The sequence below is a fragment of the Melospiza melodia genome, chromosome 10 (assembly GCF_035770615.1).
Source record: "Melospiza melodia melodia isolate bMelMel2 chromosome 10, bMelMel2.pri, whole genome shotgun sequence".
NCBI lineage: Eukaryota > Metazoa > Chordata > Aves > Passeriformes > Passerellidae > Melospiza > Melospiza melodia.
Genome location: NC_086203.1, coordinates 16132660 through 16155139, shown reverse-complemented (window position 1 = coordinate 16155139; position 22480 = coordinate 16132660). Strand labels below are relative to the sequence as shown.

At 43.5% G+C, this 22480-nt stretch overlaps 1 protein-coding gene across 1 annotated transcript in view; it reads right to left on the bottom strand.

Annotated features, from left to right (window-relative positions):
- Positions 1 to 17042, bottom strand: part of STIMATE (STIM activating enhancer) — a 34740-nt gene extending 17698 nt beyond the window's left edge. The window contains exon 1 of the mRNA XM_063164537.1: positions 16874 to 17042. Within this exon, the coding sequence (XP_063020607.1) occupies positions 16874 to 17042 (169 nt within the window). The remainder of the gene's footprint in view (positions 1 to 16873) is intronic.
- Between the last annotated feature and the right edge of the window lie 5438 nt (positions 17043 to 22480).

The window sequence follows — 22480 nt, the reverse complement described above, 5'->3', positions numbered from 1 at the left end:
AGTTCATAATATCAGAATGCAATCAAGTGAATCAGTAGCAGGACAAATACATTCTCTGACAACATGTTCTCTATTTTGTTGGCAAACTGAATTACAGAAGGAAAGAAGGACAGATTTATCTTTTTTTAGTCTGATAATCCCTTCACAGAAAGGCAGACAATTCTTAACATGCTGGAAACAAAAAAAAAACCAGTATTAAAATAATGACAGCTATACACAAAGATAAGAGAGTCCATAAGTTTGTCTATTGCAGTTTATTATAGAAACTGCTTGGGCATCTGACAGAAAACTCCTCTCATACCCTGCCCATTTATGTCCATGCACTTCCACCCCATCCCTGGTCCTTCTGGAAGGACTCCTGAAGAACAAGTGTGGGAAACAGAGGAACAAGGGCACAAAAGCAGTTGCTGGTGTGCAAACAGTGGCTGGTCCATATATTTGCTCTGTCTGGTCTGAAGTTTGTTCCATCTTTTTAGGAAATTCCATTTCTAACTCCTTCTGGGCAAGAAAACCTTTTTCCTGCTGGGAACACACAGCCAAGGGTCGGAGCTGGGGCAGTCTCACCTCTGTCAGATCTGGCCTCATATCCTAACACAGATTTATTCTTTGTTACAGCTGCAAGATACTAAATTCTTACACATCCCAAAGAAGACAAACACAACAAGCGAATGCAAAACTCTTCCACTAAGAATGAGGTTTACATAACTGTTTTACTTCCATCTGCCCAAATTTCAGTACCACTCATCACTTTTTTCACCATAAGTTCTTGAAAAACAATTACTTAGGCTCTTACTTCAGAAATGATCTCTCAAAAAATATCCTTGATTCTCCTCCACGCGTTCAAATTGCAGATATTCTGGTTCAAGAGGCACAAACCATTGCAGGTGTAGTCAGGCAAAATATCAACAGGTATTTAAACCTGCTTCTCCAGGTATTAGTGATGAGTTTCAGCTTTACAGAGGATCATCTGTGTACATCATGCTTGCCCAGCTTACAAGCCTTTAAACCACATTCTGGTTTCTGAAGCAATCTTAACTTTTTCACAAGTAAGGTAATTCCCCCCAAGTAACTGTCCTCATGAAACAATTAAATAGATCACCTCCAAGGTGGAGGGGCAGCACTTTCAGGGAACACCAAGCTGCCAACCTGTCACCTCCCTGTCACTGCTTCTGACAGCAGAGAGAAACTGTTTCACCCCCAGGAGAAGCTAAAAAGTGACAAGACAAAAAGACTGTACATTTACACCAAAGATAAAGTTGCAATAGCAACATTTGCCAGCAGTTTTCCCTGTGAACAGCATGACATAAATACAAAACTTCTGTTAAAAATGAGCAACACTCAGCCAAGTTAACCAGTTTGTTATTTATGACAAGTCCTCCCCAGTCACGCTATGGATTACTTTAATTAGTGGCACTTTTGTGTAACAACAGGAAGCCACAAAGCATCACAAAACAAATGTAAGAAACAGAAGTTTCAACTTACTGTGGAGTTAGTGCAAGATGCTTTTCTGCAGACAAAATGGCAATAAACTGCTATGGTGTGCATGCTTTGGGCAGGGGTGAGTTCCACCCCTGAATTCTGTTATTGCTATGAAGTACTATGTTGCCACTGGATTCATTAATTTCTTTTAAAAATTCACAAAAATTCATTTTGGAAGAGGATATTCAAAAGCAATTCCATTAACAGCATTTCAAATTTTATCTGTACTGAGAAACAGCCTGGATAAGGTCTGTGCTTCTCTGGCCAGTTCTAGAAACACAACATTTCATTGGAGTTCACATTAAACAGGAGAGCAAGCTTGGAAATCCTCAGCAGATGTCTTTTGGGAATGTACTGACTGGCTGATCACACCACAAAAATGTATGCTCCCAAATTAAATGAGTAAAATCTTGAGGAGGTGCAGCCTGATGAACATGTACCTGTGCACTTGAAATGAGCAAATCTTGAGGAGGTGCAGCCTGATGAGTATGTACCTGTGCACTTGAAATGAGTAAAATCTTGAGGAGGTGCAGCCTGATGAGAATGTACCTGTGCACTTGAAATGAGCAAATCTTGAGGAGGTGCAGTCTGATGAGTATGTACCTGTGCACAGGAGGTTCTGTTAGCCCAGCCCAGCTCCTTGCAGCAGTGTCTGAGAGCATCAGGTGTTTCTGACAGATGCAGACATTGCCAGGTACTTCTCAGCATACCCCTGATGCAGAATTTGAGCCTTCCTAGTAACCAAACTGAGCAAAAACCCAACAGGCTGCAGACAACCACACTGGGAAGCTCAGGGTCCTCAGCATGCTCTCTAGTAATGCATTAATTTTAGAACCAAAAGCCAGCACACGCTTCTTACTGAATCTTTACCGGCGCTTTCAGCACCTATCAAACGGGGAAGAGGGAAGTAATTTCTCCCCTTGTGCTCCCCCAAAAGCAGCCAGGATTGCTGCTGCCAGCCTCTCTTGGCAGCCTGAGCACAGGCTGGGGCTGGCTGTGTGTGTCAGCTGACAGATGGATCTCAATCTGCCGGCCCTGCCTGCGAGGACGCGCCGCTGCTCCATCTGCTCGGAGCGCCGCGCTCGCACCCGCAGCCATCCTCACAGTTCATATTAATTAACTAATAACGGGCACGAGCTCGTGCTGAATCATAAATGAAGAAAGAAGGACTGCTTGTTTACACATTCAATGCCAGAATTTTTCAGGAGAAGGAAATAAAAGCACTTCTGCCAACAAGCATGTGAGCTGCCAGATGGACAGATAATAGATAAGCATAGAAGACACAGTACTGCTAATGCAAAATTCAAGTTCATTGAATTGTCTTCCCACTTCATTGAAATTCTAGGAATAATTAATGCCAAAGTACTGTGGAAAGGTTTCTAACACTTACTTTAATGTGGGAGTTTGGCAATCAAAATTTCAGAAGGCTCATAGGGAAAAATAATGGCCAGAACAGAGACAAGTAATGAAATAAAACCTCTCCAAGTTGTCAATATGCAAAGCAACACTTGAAATCCAGCCTTTCTCTCCTCAAGAAGTCCCACAGGAACTATTTTGCTGATGTGAAGTAACCTCAGTACAGATTCAAGAACTCTTAGTTTCTGGATGGTTGCTCTTGTAGCAGCACAAACCTGGCTCATCTCACACCTTTGAAATGTTTCTATGTATCATGCACTACTGCATGTCTTAGATGCAGGCTCTGGCAGTTCTCATTAAGAATCTTTATGACCCCAGTAAAGATCAAAGATTTCTCTAGCTCATTAATTTGAAGGAAAAAAAAAAAGAATCAACATGTTCAATGCCCTCTGCAGCTGCACTATGACAACACTGCTCTTCTGAGGAGAGAGCTGGGAATTTCACCTGTGTTTCCAGTGCTTCTCAAAACTTTTTCAAAGATGGGTCACAGACAAAGCATGTGCCTGATTCATCTCATACACCTCCTATACATTTCTGCCATCAGACCTCAGCAGAGCAACAGCTGAGCTGGCCAAAGAGAAAAGGAGGAAAGGTTGGTGAGGATCACATTTGCACACCACATCCACATTTCCTCATGTGCATGGGCACTTTCAGCTGGGGCAGGATTGGACCCTTCTCACAAGTGCACAAGCCACAGGAAACAGCCACAAGTTGGAGCCAGAGAAATCCCAGGGTGAAAGAAGTAAAAAATTTCCAATGAGGGCAATTAAATTCTGCAAGTTGCCCAAAGAACATGCAGGAACTGCAGTCTGACAGAGCTTGAAAATTACCCTGGACAATGCTCCAAGCAAGGGGACGTGGGCTGGCCCTGCTCTGAGCAGGACCTGGGAGAAGGTGACATTTGGAGTCCCCTCCAAAACCAATTGGTATTTAAGTCAAAACTCATTTTCCTGCGATGTGACACTTCAGAAGTTCCAAGATTTGAACCAATTATCAAAGGACTAAAGTATGGCTGACTGAAAATCACACACACACACACATATGTGGAGGGACAGAATCTCACGCTGAGAAATCTGCTGCAGTGTGAGCTTCCCAAATAACAGGTTTGCAACCAGACAGATCCTCCAAGACAGCCCTCACAGTGCAAGACTGCTGGGATCTGCAGGCTACTTTGGTATTGATTCACAGGATTCCACATTCCTGACAAGGATTACAAGTTTCCTGTACAAGTGTTTGCTCACTGTGTGTGGAGTAACACTGAAGTTACACCAGCTTGGAATCTGATGCAGATTTTCAGATGACCACTCTCAGAGAATGGCACTATTTCCAGAACATTTGGTTATCAGACCATATGCCTCACAAATCTGAACCTACACTTTGTAACCTTGTAAACAACTTGTAAAGTCAGCTACATACACAGACCAGATTTTTATTTTTTAAATTCTATTTGGGAAGACTTTGAAAAACACTGTTCTGCTTGTTAGTATCAACACTTCTCCCACAACAGTGGAACCATGTCTGTTCTACAAGCATATGCACACTAGTAAGTCCTGAAAATTCACATGACTATGGAATGACAACTACCAATGAATTTCATATTATTTGTGATCTTTTTTATTAATTTGTACTTACCTCCCTTTACTATTAAAGCAAAGCCTTTAAGAGGCTTGTCTTGCCATTTCACTTTGTCTCTTTCCCACTATTTTCTTGGTAGCAGCACAGTGAGAATAAATAATTACATGAGATTGCATAAAAGATTTCCCCAAAATAGAATTTTTTGTTTTAGAATTAACTGTGCAGGAAACAACATGTCCAATGAGAACAGGCTACAGTGATGCTTTACAAAAGATATATAGGTGTGTAAACCATGCATCACTCAATTGCCAAAAGCTTTTGTGACACTTGTGAGCTCAGCATCTCCCCATACTCAGAGTTAAAAAAAAGGAATTCTGTCTGCATCTGTTTTAAAAGAGGTAATAAATGTGATTGCAAAAAAACACCAAAAGAATCAGTGTTTTTGGTGTGCTGCTCATTTCTCCAGCCCCAAAATGCACTATGCTCTTGGCAACTCAATTTTTGCCCTATTGCAAATTCTTCCTTCTATTCCTCAGTCCCATCAGCTACATGCTCAAATGCAGGACACCTAAGCCTGCTGCTTATTTCCCTGCATAAGAGCACCAGAATTCTACACAATATTTTTGCTTAAGGATGCAGACTTCTCCACACTTGGGACATCCTTGATACTAAAGCAGAAATTAGATTGGATTAGAACTGATTTCCAGTGATATTGCTGCATTACAGATACAAACCAGGAACCATGGTTTCTTCATGATGAAAAAAGTTATGGAATAACTCACTCAAGGGAAAATTTTGTTCTAGTCAGTATTAGACTGACATACGAGGAAGTGCATGAGCCCTTAGCTTTCCTGCCACCAAAAAGGATTTTTCAAACTTCTGTAAGAGAGAAAACAGCATTAGCCATGCAAGAACCCAACCCCTTTCCTTAATTCCACTGTGCCCTTGGCCTTAATGATTCTGTAGTGTAATTAAGAACTGGTCCATTAAAGGAGGTCACCCAGGGAGAAACTTTACAGAAAGCTGGACACAATAAAGTTTAATGACCCAGCCAGTTGGTTATTCAGGGACACGTCACAGCAAAGATGCAGTGCCTGGACAGCCACGAGGTACCTGCAAACCACAGATCTTATCTCAGCCCCTGTTCCACTGCCAGCAGTGACAATAATGTTGTGATAAGGCAGCAAAACCTTTGTGAGCCTGACTGGAACTTCTGTCAGAGCAGAGAACAAGGGGCTCTGTTTTACTGCAAAGTTAAACACAGCAGAGCCAAGCATCCATCAAGCCCAGCTATCTCATGACCTGGGCTCCTTTGTCTCAACACAGATGACATGAGATGACTGAAAACAAGGTGCCAGCACTGGATTTCACATTGTTTATCAAATGGGCAGAAGTGCTTGCTAGATAAATGCTGGTGAAATACAGTAACTGAAAGTTGCCTGTGTAAAAGCATTTACTTCCTACCTGCTTCCACAGCCAGCTAAAAACCTGCCTGTAAATTTCATCCCTTCAAAGGTTTAGTGAGAACTAAAACTTTATAGTCATTCTGCAGGAAATGGCTATCACAAAGTAAAGATCCCCTTCACAGTGCAGGGGAGGAGAGGACAAATCATTATCAGGAAAGAACCCTAAATACTGCAGTCTGAGCTTTGGAATGAATCAGATGATTCTGCTGCTTCAGGAAAGGCAGCCAAATGCATTACATGAGGCTGGTGAGTTTTTTTTTCCCCTACCATGTATGCACTTTAGGCTTCAAAACTTTTCCCTAAATCCTTAGCTTGTATAGATTGGCTTTGGGAGACACAAATAAATCATATCACCTGCACACAATTCAGCCTAAGACAATTTCAGCAAGACTGATCTCGTGCACCCTGGTAGCACATGACAGATGCATTAACTCGGCTGTCAATAAAGGAAACAAATCCATCTTAGCAGAGCCAGCAGCCCAGACACACCACGTCAATAGCCATTGGCATGGGGCTTTTTTCCTTTTTCTTAAAGGTAAAGCTTACTTTTAAAACAACTAAACTGACTTAGCAGAGGGAGAATTGCACACAACTTCTCACTTTTGATTACTAACCTATTTGCTGTCTCCCCAGAGAGAAGAGCACTTTAGAAATCATAAAATGCATCTACAACACACCCTGTAAACAGAAGCATCCAGCCCTCAGCTCCCAAATGCCATGGCAATACTAAAAATAAAGGGATGCAAGTAACTGCTTTAAGAACTCTAAGGCAAACAGCACAAGTAGCTTAGGAAATATTTATCCAAATAATAAAGTTAAAAGCCACGATTCAGTCTTAAGAGACAGGCATTTGTTTTCTTTGCATTTAGCATACACAGCCCAGTTGGGTCAAGGTGTGCTCTGCTTGAAAATCATAATAAATCAGTTTCCCAGCACTTTCAGAGAGAGAGAGAGGCATTTGCTATTCTGTTTCTTCAACAGGTATGAGATAGTTAAAGCAAAGCAAATTTAAGCTTCCTGTGAAAATGCCTGTGAGACTGGCATTGGAAGGTTGATAGAGATCCCTCCTGCAAACACTTTTATATTCTGAAGCAGGTATCATTAAACAACTGCCAAATGAAAGAGCAAGGTTGCTAGAAAAACAGCTGTGCCATTCCTGTCATGCTATGCAAGCACCCAGTGAAGACTGAAAAATACAGTCTGCTGTGTTCAAGTGGATTTTTTTCTCTGTTAGAAATCAGAACCATTTGGGAAACATGAATTATTTAGTACAAGACAAATAGAATCAATCCATATTAATGTGCACTAAGCAGCAATTTACGATTCACAACACCATTTTCACGTCCAGCATTCACAAGATCACTCAATAATACATGAAGCTTTCTGAACATTATTAGGATGACAACAGGTATCAATGAACTTAAAGTCATTCAAGCTGCTTGTTTTAAATCAGCTCTTGGGAACAGGCAGAGCTGCCACAGCACAGCTCCAAACTCAATCACCATTCATTAAATATCAAGCAAGGCAGAAACTGTAACAGTTTTAAAAGCAGAAAGCAAACCTGAAATGTAAGTTCAGATACAAAAAAGATGTAAAAGGAAAACTGTAAAAACTTTGTGAAAAATGGTAACACAGCAAATACGTTAAATCAATGGGGTCAAAGGTAGATGTAAACTGTATGTTCAGAGGCCATTTAAATTCTAAAGAGCTTTGCTTACCAGATTCAGTCTTTCTAGGCTGGAACCACCAGAGCATTGAATTGCAAGACAGACATTTCATACAACACCAATTGTTTTACAAAGAACAAAAGATACACAACCTACTCTCATATATTCTCTTTACACATGATCAAATACCATGAGAGTCAGAGGCCAATTACGCAGACTTCTTTGATATAATGTATCTAACAACTAGGTATACACTTCATAAATTAAATTTCTGAAATCAGGATGAAATAATGTAATGATTTCCACCTGCAAAAGGCTTCTTACTCTTTAACTACATCACAACCCAATGCCAGCACTGAAAACATATTGCCATAAGTAACTCAAGGTTTTAAGATTAGATGAAGGAGGGTGGGACTTCTCCCCAATAATTTTAAAGCTCCTTAGACTATTTCATCTTCTAACCTTACAATTACCTTCCAAAGAAAGCATTTAAGTCCTATGTATTTAAAATAATGTAGGCTGTTAGTCACATCACCTGCCTCAAAGCAAGGAAGATGTGCTGAAAGATATTGAACAGCAGCTTCTCAAGTACCAGGAAGGAAGTAAATGCAATTATTCTAAAATGGAATTAAAATTTTAGAGCATAGTATCTTCAGAAATTATGAGAGACAGAGGATATATGCTGGTAGTTGTGAATAGCTGCTTGTAATTTAAAAGTAATTTTTGTTCCACGGAAAAATCCTGCATTTTTGAGAAACAGAAAAAAAAATATCACAGTGAAACAAGCAAAAGCAAGCAAAGGTTGTTTCTGTAAGTAAAGAACTTTCTCAAGGGACTGTCTAGACTGTCCAAGATTGCTGTGGTGAACCTCACTTGTATTTACTTCCATGGGTTCTTCCCTTTCACAGGGTCAGTGGAGCAATGGAGAAACCTCTCCAACAGCAGCAGCACCCAAATAAACTCCTTGTCACAATTTCCACCTTCGGAGCACTCTGCAGCTCCCAGACCAGCTGCTCCTGAGCTTGGAACTGTCCCATCACCAGGGAAACAAGGAGCTGTGGCACAGCTTCCTCTCCTCTCTGGCAAGCCAACATACCTTAATCGCCAAGAGAGAAGAAATGCTTGGCTTAGAACCTGGGATAGCCAAAATGTGACAGAAGACAAAATGACCAAAACCATATAAAAACGTATCAAAATACAAACCAAAGTTTGTTTATTATTAAAAAAGTGCAACATTTAGAGGAAAAAAACATCACAAAACCCAGAAAAAAACAAGTTTAGTAACTTCCTTGACATGACTTCCCCTGCTGTAGCTTGCACGTCTGTAAAATACCTCACACCTTGAATTATGAATCTGAACTTTGAACTCTTCAAAGTTCAGTGAGCTCTGAGGAATCTGAACTGTAAATCCATTTTAGCTCATTTTCATTCTCAACCTTCCTTGCATATGACAACATATGTATGAGGTTATGATAACAAATATACATAAAATGTGTGATTCAGGGTAAGTGGCAGAAAAACAGGTCTTCAGTATCATGACCATCACTGTGAACAGGTTTAGTTATCCCTGACTAAACCCTAAAACCTCATGCCCACACCACGCTGCCTGCAAAGGCAGACTCATGCAAGCTCTGAGCTTGTGTTCAGTCTGCCACAGATTTAACAAACTGAGTTTCACAGGGAATAAATTTTGCTGAGATCAAGAAATATTTGAGAATGTAAAGCATTTCCTACCAGCAGGCATGAGGAAGCAGACCTGATTTTTCACTTCATCAACAAAATCCACACAGATAAGACCTTGTTAAATATCACTTTAAGAATGCAAACTTCATTAACCATGAAATTAATATCACCACAGAATGCAAAACTGCAGCCTGTGTGTCTGTACAAATCAGCTCCTTACAGATTTAATTATAAAACACCCGTCAGGAGACAATCACTATGCACTTTACAGTTAAACACCACTCTAGCTAACAGTCCAGAAGTTCATCCTAATTAAGCACAGCTTCAGAGTTCCTAGATAATTTATCATTTTAATAGTTTACAAATGTCAACATAACTTATCCTTTTTCCTAAACATTTCATAATGTGAATGTCATGTGTAATTATACTTAGAACAATCTTATTATCTTATGGGGCCTACAACTACATCCAGCAATCAGCTGAGTAATAAGAAAATGTAACACTTTGAGTCAGCAAGACAAAGTAGGGCATCAGACCTAATGAAGAGAGACTTAGAGATTGCAGATTATTTGTCTAAATTGGTGCCTTATTTTCCTTAACTTTTACCACTATGGTATTTCAAGGATAGTTAGTGACACTAAAACATTAATGACCTGACATGATCAGGACATGAGGACCAATAAAGTGCTATTACAATCTATGGCAACTAAGAATTGGACATCTTGAAAGCAGTTTTAATAAAAAAACAGGTTAATTCCTTCACTTAAAAAGGATCAGTTTCCAACTCCATTATTGAAATAGGGAAAGGGAAAGCATGAAACTTGTCAGCAAGATGTGCCTTTTTCTGGAGAGTTTACAACGGACAGAATTTATTCCACATAGATTTTTCATATGTTAAATAGTAATATGATATTAGCATGGCAAAAGAAAGTAATTTACTTTGCTAATTCAGCCAGGGTTGGATTTCTTTTTTCTGCTGCAGCTCATAGTGCATCTCTCCTATTTGTCTCAAACAGGGCTCGGGATGTCACAGAGGCACGGGAAGGGCTGATGATTTATTTAAAGCAAACAAGCAGCAGCAATGCTCCATGGCTGCAAGCGATACCCCACCATCTGGGGACAGGGAAACACTGGATCATTGTAAGGCGCAATTTCCTTGGCCCTGACCAAAGTGACCTCACAGGGCTTTTCCAAGTCCTGCAGCTACAAGCAGACACTTAACCTTCCCAACAGCAGCCCTGCGATACCGATCGTCACTAACAGCCGCGGTAGGGGCCCGAAGGAGTTAGAGAGTAGCACACACATTTATTTCAGCCCGTGTTCGCTGCCCGGCCGCGCCCGGCGGGAGGAGCAGCCCCAGCCCGGCCCGGGCCGAGCCCCGCGCGCGGCGCCTCAGGGGCGGCGGCCCCGGCTCCGGGCAGGGAGGGGCGGGCGCGGCCCCGGCCCGGAGCTCTCCAGGGTCCTGCCCCGACCCCGCCGCTCCCGGGGAGCTTCGGGCACCTCCCGCTTCTGAAAAATAATGCTCTCCCGAGCCTCGCCTTCTAGCACAGGGCAACAGCACATCTTGCCGGCGTTCCTTCACCTGCACAGGGATCCAGCCCCGCTGCTGCGGTACCCCAGAGAGCTCCTTCGGCATTGCAATGCCAGCTCTGCATTTACCTGGCAAGCCACTGTGGGAACCCAGAACATCGCTCTGACTGTCCAGGACGGCCAGGACCCTGCCAAGGGGCTCAGAGACCCTGGCATGGAGCCCAAAACACCTGTGGGTTTGATTATGACCCGTGGAGCAAATTACCAACCTTATATGAAGACCAGCAGGCCACAACAGTTTAGGTAGAATATTAGTGAAGTTATCACAAGGTGGAAAAGTAGATTTTAGGGTTTGTGGTATGGGGGATCAGGAGGCAAGATGGAAGGAACTGGGCACGTCCAGCCCTTCTCCTTCTTCTTCTTGGCCTCCATCTTCTGCTGTGATGGTGGCACTTACAGATTGGTTTAGAGTAGAAGCTCAGTGTCTAACATAGGTGATGGGTATTGAAAAGTAACTGCAAACATTGTATATGTCTTTTTTAGTATAAAGACATAACACTGCCCTGGGGGCAGGCAGAGTGCCTGGAACTGTCCTGCGGGATGCACCTCGGCAGGGCAGGAGGAAAATTTTTTTATAGATAAGACACAATAAACAACCCTGAGACTGAGAACTGAAGAGCTCCAATTCATTCTTCAAGCGTGGGGCTGGGAAAAGAGACTGAACAATCTCAGGGTCACAGTGACCCAAAAGGCCCCAAGAAGCCACAAGGAGCCTGCACTTGTGAGAGCTCTGGGAGAATGAATAAAGTGTGTTTTGCACTGTGCCTGCAGAGTGCAAGCACAATGCTGTTGGTATTTTCACAATTAGAAAAGCTCCCATTTGTGATTTGACACTTTGGAGACAAGTTTTAAAATTGGACACAAAAAGGACCCTGCTGAGGGGTGCTCAGGAATTCATGTGAACATGAACTGCATCACTCAGAGCAAATACATTCAAGGATGCAGTATTAGCAAGTCAGAATAATATTTAATCTTGTGAAGAAATGCTTTTATTAATAAAGCTAGCAGGCCACTGCCCAGCATCTCAGGAAATGTCACACATAATAAGCTAGTTGCTGTTACTTAGAGGTCTGTATTCCACTGCTGATGTTACAGGCTATCAAATTTTCATATTTTCTAAGCCTGCTCAAGCAGAAAGAAAATTGCTATAGAAAACAACTAAATCATATGGTTTAGACCTTTTGTATCCATTAGCTTATTTTATGCTTTTTTCTTAAAGGCAACTGGAATTACCTTTAATTCCTTCTCCCCAGAAAATTATTCCCATAAAATTACTCCTTTACCTTCATGTAAATACGAAATAATTCCTCTGAAAAGCACATTTTTGCTAAGGCATTTCAAATTCTACTAAATTACCTACTAAGACAGCTTATTATGTGAGAAAGCACTCTTTCTCCTTGGACAGTTTTCTAAGTTGGAAAACCCTGCTGTAAAGTTCACTGGCATTAAGGATGCAGTTTTTCAGGTATTTCCTTTAAGGTACTGTAAGCAAAGAGAGCACCAAACAATATATACAGAGTATCTTTTATTGGAATGGTTTCTTTTTGTTCATCTGTGACTCAACAGCAAACCCACCCACTGGGTTATTCACTGCACCTGTACCCAATCATCCCACTTGTGTAAACCCTTCTCAGCCTGAGTGCAGACACAAACTCTAGCAAGGCCACAAAAAGGGAACAGACTCCCACACTCTGGTCTCCTTTACAGCATATTTGTATTTTCCTCACAGACAGACACAAACCTTCTACCTACAGAGAACCAACTGACTCCTCTCTTTCAATAATTCATCATGCAACTCACATCTGATTTCTCAGCCATTCCTAAGTAGCTCAGAACAAACACTGCCACACTCTGATAAGGTACCAATCTTCTGGCAAACAAGCTTAGCAAATAAACTACTTTAAACAGTTTGTCAGCCAGGGTAAGGGGATGGGCAGTGGCTTTCTCCTCATGCCTTTCCCAGGTTTAGGTAATAAAAATGGAGTTATTTAAACCTCCATCTAACGTCACACATGTATGAGAACACTGTGCTAACATCCCTCTCTTATCATGCACTACCCCTGAAAGCCCAACTACACAATGTTCAGAAGGTGCTTGTAATTACAGAAAGAACATGGTATTATACTAAAGTATTTAAAACCTGCTTTGTGGCATCAGGAAATAAACACAAATATTGCACCAAGGAACCTCAAACACCTCAGGAGCAAAGCTGTCATTTTAAATCAAGATCCTGTGAAATAAGATACAAATATGACAGCAGCAAACTTTGAAAAAAAATATCTTTGGCTTAGTGACCTGTAGCATAAACATGCATTTCTTCCATCAAGGGAAACTCATTAAGACTTCCTGTTATGAAGTGCCTTGGCTCAAACAAACCAGGGTGAAAAACAAACCCGTATGTAAGGCAGGAGGAACAAGAACAAAACCAAGCAATACACCTCAAACCATCAGGCAAACAGGGTTGAGAGTCACTGAGCAGAGTCCAAGAGGGATGCCAGTCCAAGCAGAATTGCCAAAATGAGGTGGATTTTCATCAGTTAGTTCCCTTGCACAGGGAGTGAGAGCCTGTGGTCAGGAGAGACCCAACAGAAGTTGTCACACCCAACTTCAGTTCAGCTTTTCCTGTACTGGAACCTCTGTAGCATCTGGGTGAAACTGTTTCACACATCTTTAGCCTCACAGCTGAGCAGTAAAATTAATTCACACTAATTAAACACAACAGGTGGGCTCTGATAGTATGAAGTAAATTCACTGCTGGTTCAGACATCAGAAAAGGACCTCCCTGCACATGCTTCACATCAAGAACAGCAGGGTACAATCTGGATTCAGAGAGACTAAGGAGTGAATTTGTGTGGCCTTAACTTAAAACAATAAAAACCACATGCAAACTTCATCTCTTTTAAAGGGAGATGGGGGAGCTCCCATATTAACTCGAGATAGATGATCACTAGAAGCACCTTCCACAAGAAAAAGGTTAGGGGTTGGGACAGGTTATATCTGAATCTGGAAAAACCTAGAAGGAAGTCATTCATTTAAATGGCAAGGTGGGGTGAGTGGTGAAACTGATCCTCATGCCCTGCGTGTCAGAACAGGGAGTCAAGGTAAAGGAAACCTAGGAATTAATATCAAATGAACATTTTGTCAGCTCAAAGTGAGAAATTCAGCACTCCTGTCACTTGTTGGTTTGCCCATTCAGCAGTGGGAACACACAGGTAGGCTGCAATGTGCCTGGGCTAAAAGCATTTCCCACCAGCTTCACAAGACAGACACAGCAGGGCAGCTCCCACACTCTCCCTGGCAGAGAGCCACCACATCTTCCACAAAATAAAAACTTAACACATTTTAGCCCTTCAAATCTGAAGTTTGAATGATATTATTGGCGGGTCAGCTGACAGCACAGCTTTACAGCAACTGAACAGGGGCATGAACAAAAAGGTGGCACACTGCAGCGTCAGATCTTAAATAATTTTGCTTTCAGAACAGTCCTTCAGTTCTTTGTAGATGAACATCCAGCAGTGAGGCACAGAAAAGGTCCTTCTCTTATAGCCTACATTTAAAAATATTTTCTTTTTTCCACTGAATGCAAGCATGGTAAAATTTGTCTAGAAAAGGGCACATCTGGGTCAGCCTTTGATTCAGCCACTTACCAAAATTTCTCATTCTTTACATGTCAAATCAAATATTTTTCAAAGAAAGACAGTTTCTATGCATAAAGACCAATTGTGCAATGTATCTCTGGTGCCACTACTTTAATTTCTTTTACTACAGAGGGCTCAGTACCATTAATCACAACTGAAATATTAGAACATCTCCTTCTAGTGCTTCCTTTCAAAAAGAAAAAAAAAAGAAGACAAAAGACAAGTGACTTCCTCCTTATTAAATTTAAATACCAGACCAGTAAGGCAAGAGTGGAGAAATGCTACAGCTGCACACAGAGAATTACTGCTGTTCCAAAGGGGCCTGGCTGCAGTCACAAATCTGAATCAGCCCCTGCCTACAGCCACTTGTTCCTCCCTCTGTGCCAGACAGCTTGAGGACCAAAGCTACTCCAGCTCAGATGCAAGCAGTGCTGTGATGCAGCTCCAGCAGCCTCGACAGGAACAGCTGTGCAGGTGCCCAGATGTTTGCTGAGCTCTCCCTCCATGCTCAGCCACAAGTTCCTGCTTTTCTGTCACATCTTACCTGCCACAAAAGGCCCTGTTTGTTGAGGAAACTTTAAAGGGTTTGGAACAACACACTAGGTGTTTTGGATATTACTTAAAAAGGTGTCCTGGGGTGACTTTATGATGCTAGTGAATAGAAGCATGCAGAAATAGCAATCAGACAAACAGAATTTTTGCACAAAACAGCCCCTAACAGAGAGAGAGACTTGTACCAGTGTAACAGGCCCACCAGCTTCTCTTCCTGCTCAGGGAGAGGCACAAAATACTGGGGCAAAGCTGGGACAAACAAACCTGTCCTGTTTTTGAATATATGCACCTTTAAGAATGATAAGTTGCTATGTTTTTGCTCTAGTCTGCTTTGGACACAGACTCCTTTCTCCCCAATACACTGGGAGGACTGGCAGCCTTCCACTCCCCTCTGCCACAACTGCATCAACAGTCTCCTCCCAGTTCATGGTTTAACAGCTCCTAACCCAAGTCAGAAAGTGCAGCCAAGGTTTTCATATTTCATTTCAAATAACAAGGTTTTCATTTTTCTACTCCCTACTTTTTATAGGTGCTTTTTCTTGTCATCACTTAGTCCAGTGTTACTGCAGTATGCATAAAGATACTGTTTCTAAAAAAAAAAAAATACCATCCTGACAACTAACATCTATAGTTCTTCATCTGTTGATGCCAAATCCATAAAAGTTACCTATTTGTATGCCTTAAATCTAAAACCAACACTGTGTACTCATCACCTTATTACACAGAGGTACTTCTGTTTAGAAACTGCTAAAACTTCTAATTATGAGGCTGCTGTCACTGACCAAATGCTACACTGCTGATTCCTGCTGCCCTTCAGCCACAGGGTGACAGCTACACACATAGCTTTTGGAAGAGCAATGTAATTGTCAATAGCAACTAAGACACCAAGGCATGCAAATATAACGTGGTAGCAAATGTCTGAGTTAACCATAATGGTATGACAGCAGCACGAAAAGGCATCAGGGCAATTCTAATGTAAACAGGATCTTAGTCTTTAGATCAAACTGTAAAACATGTCCCTGATGTTCTCTTTTTCCTCTCCCATTTTTTGCTACCAGCAAGGTCACAGTCAGCTGAGCAATGACACCGAGCTTCTTTTCCACTCCTTCACTCAAAGGATACTAACTAGACCCGGCACAGAGACAATCCCCCAGAATTGTTTCACATTGTTGTGACTCCCTCCCACAGGGCAGAGCCACCAGACCTTCCTTGCCTTTCCCCCACAATCAGAGAGCAGCGTCAGGAGCGCTGCCCGCCAGCTGAGCTCTGCCAGCGGCCACACAGCTCTGGGGCTGCTCCAGCTCCCAGGAACGGCCCTCCAAGGAAGCGAGGCACCACCGAAACAAGCGTGGCTTATTGCCGGTGACATGACAGGGAATGTGCACCTGCAGCAAACCTGATCAGCCAAACCCGTGACTTGTGTGCATCCCAAACCCGAGCGGTTCCGCACACACCGCCTCCTCCTGCTGGCAGGATCCCAAGCAGAACACACACCCACCCAATCAATTCCACCAGCACGGGTACGAGCATTGGGAAGGCAAGTTTAAGAAAGCGAAAGGACCTGAGCCACCGCCTCTGAGGCCTCCCCGCTCCGGCTCACCCGGCACCCACAAAGCGCCGCCGGCGGCTGCGCCCCCGAGGCCGCCGCGGCCCTTCCGAGCCCTGCCCGGCCGGGAGCCCGGGACAGCCGGGCCCTTCCCGGGACGGCCTCGGGGCAGCGCGGCCGCGGCACCGCTACCGAGCCCGACCCGTCCTCGGGCCGCCCCCCGCTCCCCGCCAGGCCGGAGGCCGCGGCCCCGCCACTCACGCATGAGGGTGCTGAAGGCCACGACGCCCAGGAGCCCCTGCAGGAAGATGCCGAATCTGTCCATGAGGGCGCCGTTCTCGCAGCCGCGGTCCCCGGGCCCCGGCGCCCCTGCGGGCCGCGGGGTGCCGGCGGTGAGGCCGAGGCTGCCGTTGGGCGGCGGCGCCCCCATGGCGAGGCCCGGCCGGCGCCCTCAGCGGCGCATGGCGGCCGTGCCGGCCCCGCTGCCGCTCCGCCCCGCTGCCTGCGCTGCCTGCCCGCCCCGCTGCCGGCCCGCACCGCCCCGGCACCGCCCCTGCCCGCCCCGCCGCGTCACCGCACCGCCCCTCGGCCCTGACACGGACCGGCCCCCGGAGCCGGGGGTTCAGCCGCCGCGCTGGGACAGAGCCGGCTGAGGGGCGCGGCAGAGGAGCGCCCCGTGCTGCGGGCAGCTGCCAAACGCTGTCTGGCTCCAGCATCCACACACCGTCCGGCTCCAGCATCCAGACATCGGCTTCAGCATCCAAACACCGGCTCCAGCATGCACACACCGTCCGGCTCCAGCATCCAAACACCGGCTCCAGCATGCACACACCGTCCGGCTCCAGCGTCCCCCCCTTTTCCAAACCGCGGCACAGCCCCGAGGAATCCCCGGGGGGTAAGAAGCACAGCACCGGAGGCTTTGCTTAGCCCAGACCGCACAGGGTCAGACAAGGCTGCTATCGCCCTTGCAAGATGAAAGTATGACCTGGGTTCTTTAGCAAAAATGTTTCATCCTTTGTAAAGGGCAACCCCCGGCCCAATGGGTTAAACAAAACATGTCGGCACTTTCATTTGGAAAACTGACAAACTGGACCTGTTGGCCAGCAAGCCTCGACTGGCCCCGCTGTGCTGTACCCCTCTTCATCATCACCAGGCACAACTGCATCAAGTTTCAGCTCTTATTTTTAGTGCAGGATCAACCCAGGTCATGTTGCATTGTATTGTTTTCTTACACAATTTCTTTAATTTCTTTAAATAATTTAAAATCCCTGTCTTAATATGAATTCACTTATAAATATGACCCAGAAAGCACATGTTTAAGTCTATCAGAAAGCAAAGCCAAGCACATGAATTTAAATTTAGTTCTTTAAATAACATTTGTTGTGTCTACATCACAAACCTACCTACATGACTGTCCTTCCCGGCAGGTGATGCCAAAGAGTATTGGCACATAACAGTGATTTTTCTGCTTTTTAGGCTGTGTCATAAATGTCTGGAAGTTGCAGCTAGAAAAAGAAATGCTCTCAGCTCTCTAACCTAGAGAGTACACAGCCAAAATGCTCTGTCCAGTGCCTCTGGCCCCAGGTCAACACTCTTCTGCTCTGAGCTGCCAAAAGCAAGAGCTCAGGAAAGCAAACAGTTATCTAACAGAAAAGACACAGACCAAAGCAGGTTACTTTTTCTCCCCCTTGCACACAGTGGTAACACCCATCAAGCACTGCATTTGCAACCTGGACTTGACCTATTTGCTTGTGGCCCAGGGTGGTTTTTAGCTTTCACAGCTGCTGCTGAACATCAGTCATCCCACACATGTACCTGACCTTAACCCCAATACTGGTTAAAGATTTACCTAATGCTATTTACACACAAAATCTATATTTCAGACATGAATCTGGAAACATAACTCAAAGGGCTTATGCCTCATGTTACTCCATATTCCATGCTTTAAACCAGATCATTCCCCCAAAATGCCTCTTCAAGGGTTTCATTGCATCATGACTCCTATAAGCCCTTCTGAAACCTGTGGCAGACAAATCACTGCCTCCTGCTATGTACTATTCACAAGCCTTCAGATTTCTCTCAAGCAGACAGTGCTCTGGGAAGGCAAGTAGAAGATTTATGTTAAATCCTGCTTATTTATAGAGGTCTAAATACAGTGTTAAGCAAATCAGTTTCATCCCACTCCTATGCATTTTCTGCAGCCAGTGTAAAATCAGCTCAAGGTAACTGAAGTGCAGCCAAGAAACAAGTGCTGAGTACAATCTGTTGGAATGCCAAGTAAGGAAACAAGAACTTTGCAAGGCAAAGTTTTCTGAAACATCTCATGTTATTCAGAGGAAGCAAAGCCAGCCTGTTTTAAAATTTCAGCTTGCTGGGGTAGCACTAACCTTTACAAAACCATCCAGAGGCTGCAGCATCTGCAAGGTTTGCAGTGGATTGTATCAAGCATCTTCCAAGGCTTGAAGAAGGCAATAAAAGAAAATGACTCCAATTTGTAGGTCCTGTCCTCAGCTCCTGTATATTAATTGGATTCAGCATCCTGTGAAACAAAACCTGTTACCTTAGAAGAAGCTTTGATAAAGAGGACTCCTCCATTTGAGGGGACTGAATAAACCCAATCAGCATGAAGCCTCTCCAAGTGGTATTTATGTGGTTTGCATTCACCTTTTATGCAAGCAATGGAACATTCCAAACAACTTTCCACAGTTTTCCAAGATGGAAAATTGCTCATGGTCAGCAGCAGTATTTATGATATTAATACCAAAGCCATCAGTAACAGTTTAAGTATCTTTTTTAATTTTCTTACAACCACTTAAAACTGTCATATAACACAAACTTTTGTACACTATTTACAGACAAAACAAGTAAAATATCCATCCAAAATATTTTTTAAAAAAATCCTCTGATTAAATTGTTACACCTGCTCAAACAATGGTGGGACTTAATAGGCATATTTTCTTGTGCATGTTTCTCTTCCATGTAGTACTTCAGTCTCACTGCATATATATTTTTTTTTCTTTTAAAAGATAAAGAAAGATAAAACAAGCAGAAGGGACACAACACAAGATGCATTTAAATCTTTGTTTAAGAACAAGCAGCTAATTAAAAAAGGCAAAATACAGGAAAAGTGCATCAGTTCCAATGAGTTAGTATAAGAAAGAGGCCTACAGGTGTGGAGCTGGCACCCTTTTGGGTAGAGATTCCTAGAAGACCTCTGATTGTCTATAGAGATTATTTAAAATTTATTTTAAACAGAAATAATAAAAAAAAAAAGAAATTAAAAAGGAGAGGAGAAACATGACACCTCCAGATTCTTTTTGTTTGTTTTGCCTTGAGGTTTCTTGGAAACTGGTGCTCAACAGCTTTCAGAGTGGGTGACAATTCCTTTGTGCCCAGAGCTCAGTGCTGTCCCCGAGCCCCAGGGCTGCTCCCCCGGTCTGTGCCAGGCCAGGGGTGCCATTGTTTGTGCTAAGTCACTCAGACCCACAGCCCTGGAGCCCTGTCAGCACACATCTGCTCACTTCCATGGCTTAAAGCTGGGCCAAACACTGCTGCCTGGGCACCTGGACTGAGCAACTTTGTCCACTTGCATGTCTGGTGCATTTCAGAACAGATACCACCAAAATGGCCATGGAGACAAAGTGTCACTAACCTTAACTCATTTTTGTTGTGTTTGATACAGATTGGTATTTTGGTTTTACAACAATAAAAGAGGCTTCTTGTCTCTGGTGGTCCCAATCCTTCACCCAAAAGGCTGCCTTTGAAAACAAGGCTACATGCAAGTTTGGGGAAGGGCAGCAGCACTCTGAAACAAGGGGTCAGCACACAATCCCCTGTAAGGGAGCCTTCATCCTACATCTGAGGTCTCCTGACCCAGCCTATGTCTTTGTGCTTAGTTACTTTTAGGTACTCTGAGCTCACAGTAGGCAGTAACCAGGCTGACACTTTGTGACAGGACTGGTTAAGGAGTAGCTTTGTACAGGATCATATTTTTGGCTTTCTGGTAAGGCTACTTCATTTAGTAACAACAGATTTGGTCCAAAGGTATCCATCCAGTCTCCAACTCCAGCTCGATAGTTTTGAAGCCCATTCAATTACATTCAAAAATCTCACAAGCCACTGGGCTTTCTGCCAACAAAGTACCAAGGCTTGTACTTCATACAGAAGAATGGAGTGCTCAGTCCAATTGCCTGTAAATATATTTACACTTCTGTGGACCTAGCAGCTAAATACTCCTTCCCTCCTTTAAAGCATCACTGGAATAAAGAACAAACACTAGCAAATCCTAAAACAACAAAATACTGCTAAAAGTTGTGACAGAGAATGTAATCTTTAAAACCACTCCCAAACTCTGTATGTACTGTTTCCATTAACCCCAGGAGAGACTGCAAACACTCCTGGGGTTCTATACAATACAGAAATTAATCTGCCTTTTATTTAATTCCTCAAAGAGGAACTTTCAGAAATGTTTAGAGATAGGAAAAAAGTAATCTTCATTCACAAAGATCAGTGCTGTACCTCTCCTTGCCTGGAAGGACTGCTTTCAGTTTAGGATGGACTGCAAGCTGCTTGTGCTTTGGGAATAATTCTACCACATTAAACCTCTGTGGCATTTTTGGAGGTCAAATACTTCTCTGTTACAGAATCCTTGAGTTGGTGCAGAAAGCACACAACAGTGACCCAGCAAAATCCTCCTGCCTAACAAGGCTGAGCTTAGCCCAGCCAAAGTGGCACCACCAGGTTTCTAAAGGTGCATTGTGCAAACCCAACACTGCACAATGCATATGAAAACATGACAAGCAAGAAACCCTCAGTGGGTCAAGCCAAGGGTAAACTCCCGTTCCCAGCCACATTAACAGTACACAAGGCTCAGTGGAGAGTTCATTTTCTTGTACTGGAGGCATTTGTTTAGACATCAGTGCCTTTTCCTGGACTCCAGCTTTGTTGTACTGTGTGGTGAATTATGTGCTAGAGGACAGCACAAACCCCTGAACCTTAAATGACTGCAGTCCCAGTGATTTCTGATGGTGAAACATTGCTCTCACCCAAATCCAAGATTCAGCCACCAGCTACACAAAATCCAGTTTTGAAGAAAGAGTGACTAAAGCAGCACGTGAGCTCATTTCAAGTCATACTGGAGTAAGATGAACAAGTAAGTGCAGTTGTGTCATCTGCCACGCACAGAGAAAGAGGAACTTGAAACAGAGTCAAGTAGAAACACCATCCATCAAGATAAAGCCCCAATTATCCCTTTTAAATCCAGCAATAAAACAGAGTGCATTTTTTCCAGGAAACAGAGTGTACAGTACCCGTGTGCAGCATAAAAACATTTCACAAATAATGAAAACATCCCTTTTGAAAATCTCAACAAAAATAGATCCCATTGGGACCAGACTGTCAGTGCCTCCCAAAACAAGGCAGAAAAATCCAGCCTATAAAACATGCCAAAGGTGACCAGTGAGCATCCCACTAAGGGCTGAAACTGCTGACTGCTTTATTTACTGAGAAAAGGAGTATGACATTTGTATTTAAAACCCCAGGCACCATGTTAACAGGTTCAGCTCTGTTCTCTCCTGACAGCTACTTAAAAAGACATCTATCTGTCCATGGGGAAAGGTGGAAGCAACATCTCCTGGCTATGCAGGGCAATCCTGCTGGGCACCAGGACAACAGAACTCCGGGAATTCTACTGCACTGACCCAAAAGCATCATCTTGCAGCCCAGAAGTTCTCTGCTGGTCAAATTTCTCAAGACAAGTTGCTGACAGCAAAGCAGCAGTGTTTCTTTAGAAATTTTTTCAAGCCTAATGGCTTATGAATGAGTTTGTCCTAAGGGACTGGTGTACAGGCAAATGATCTAAGCACAATA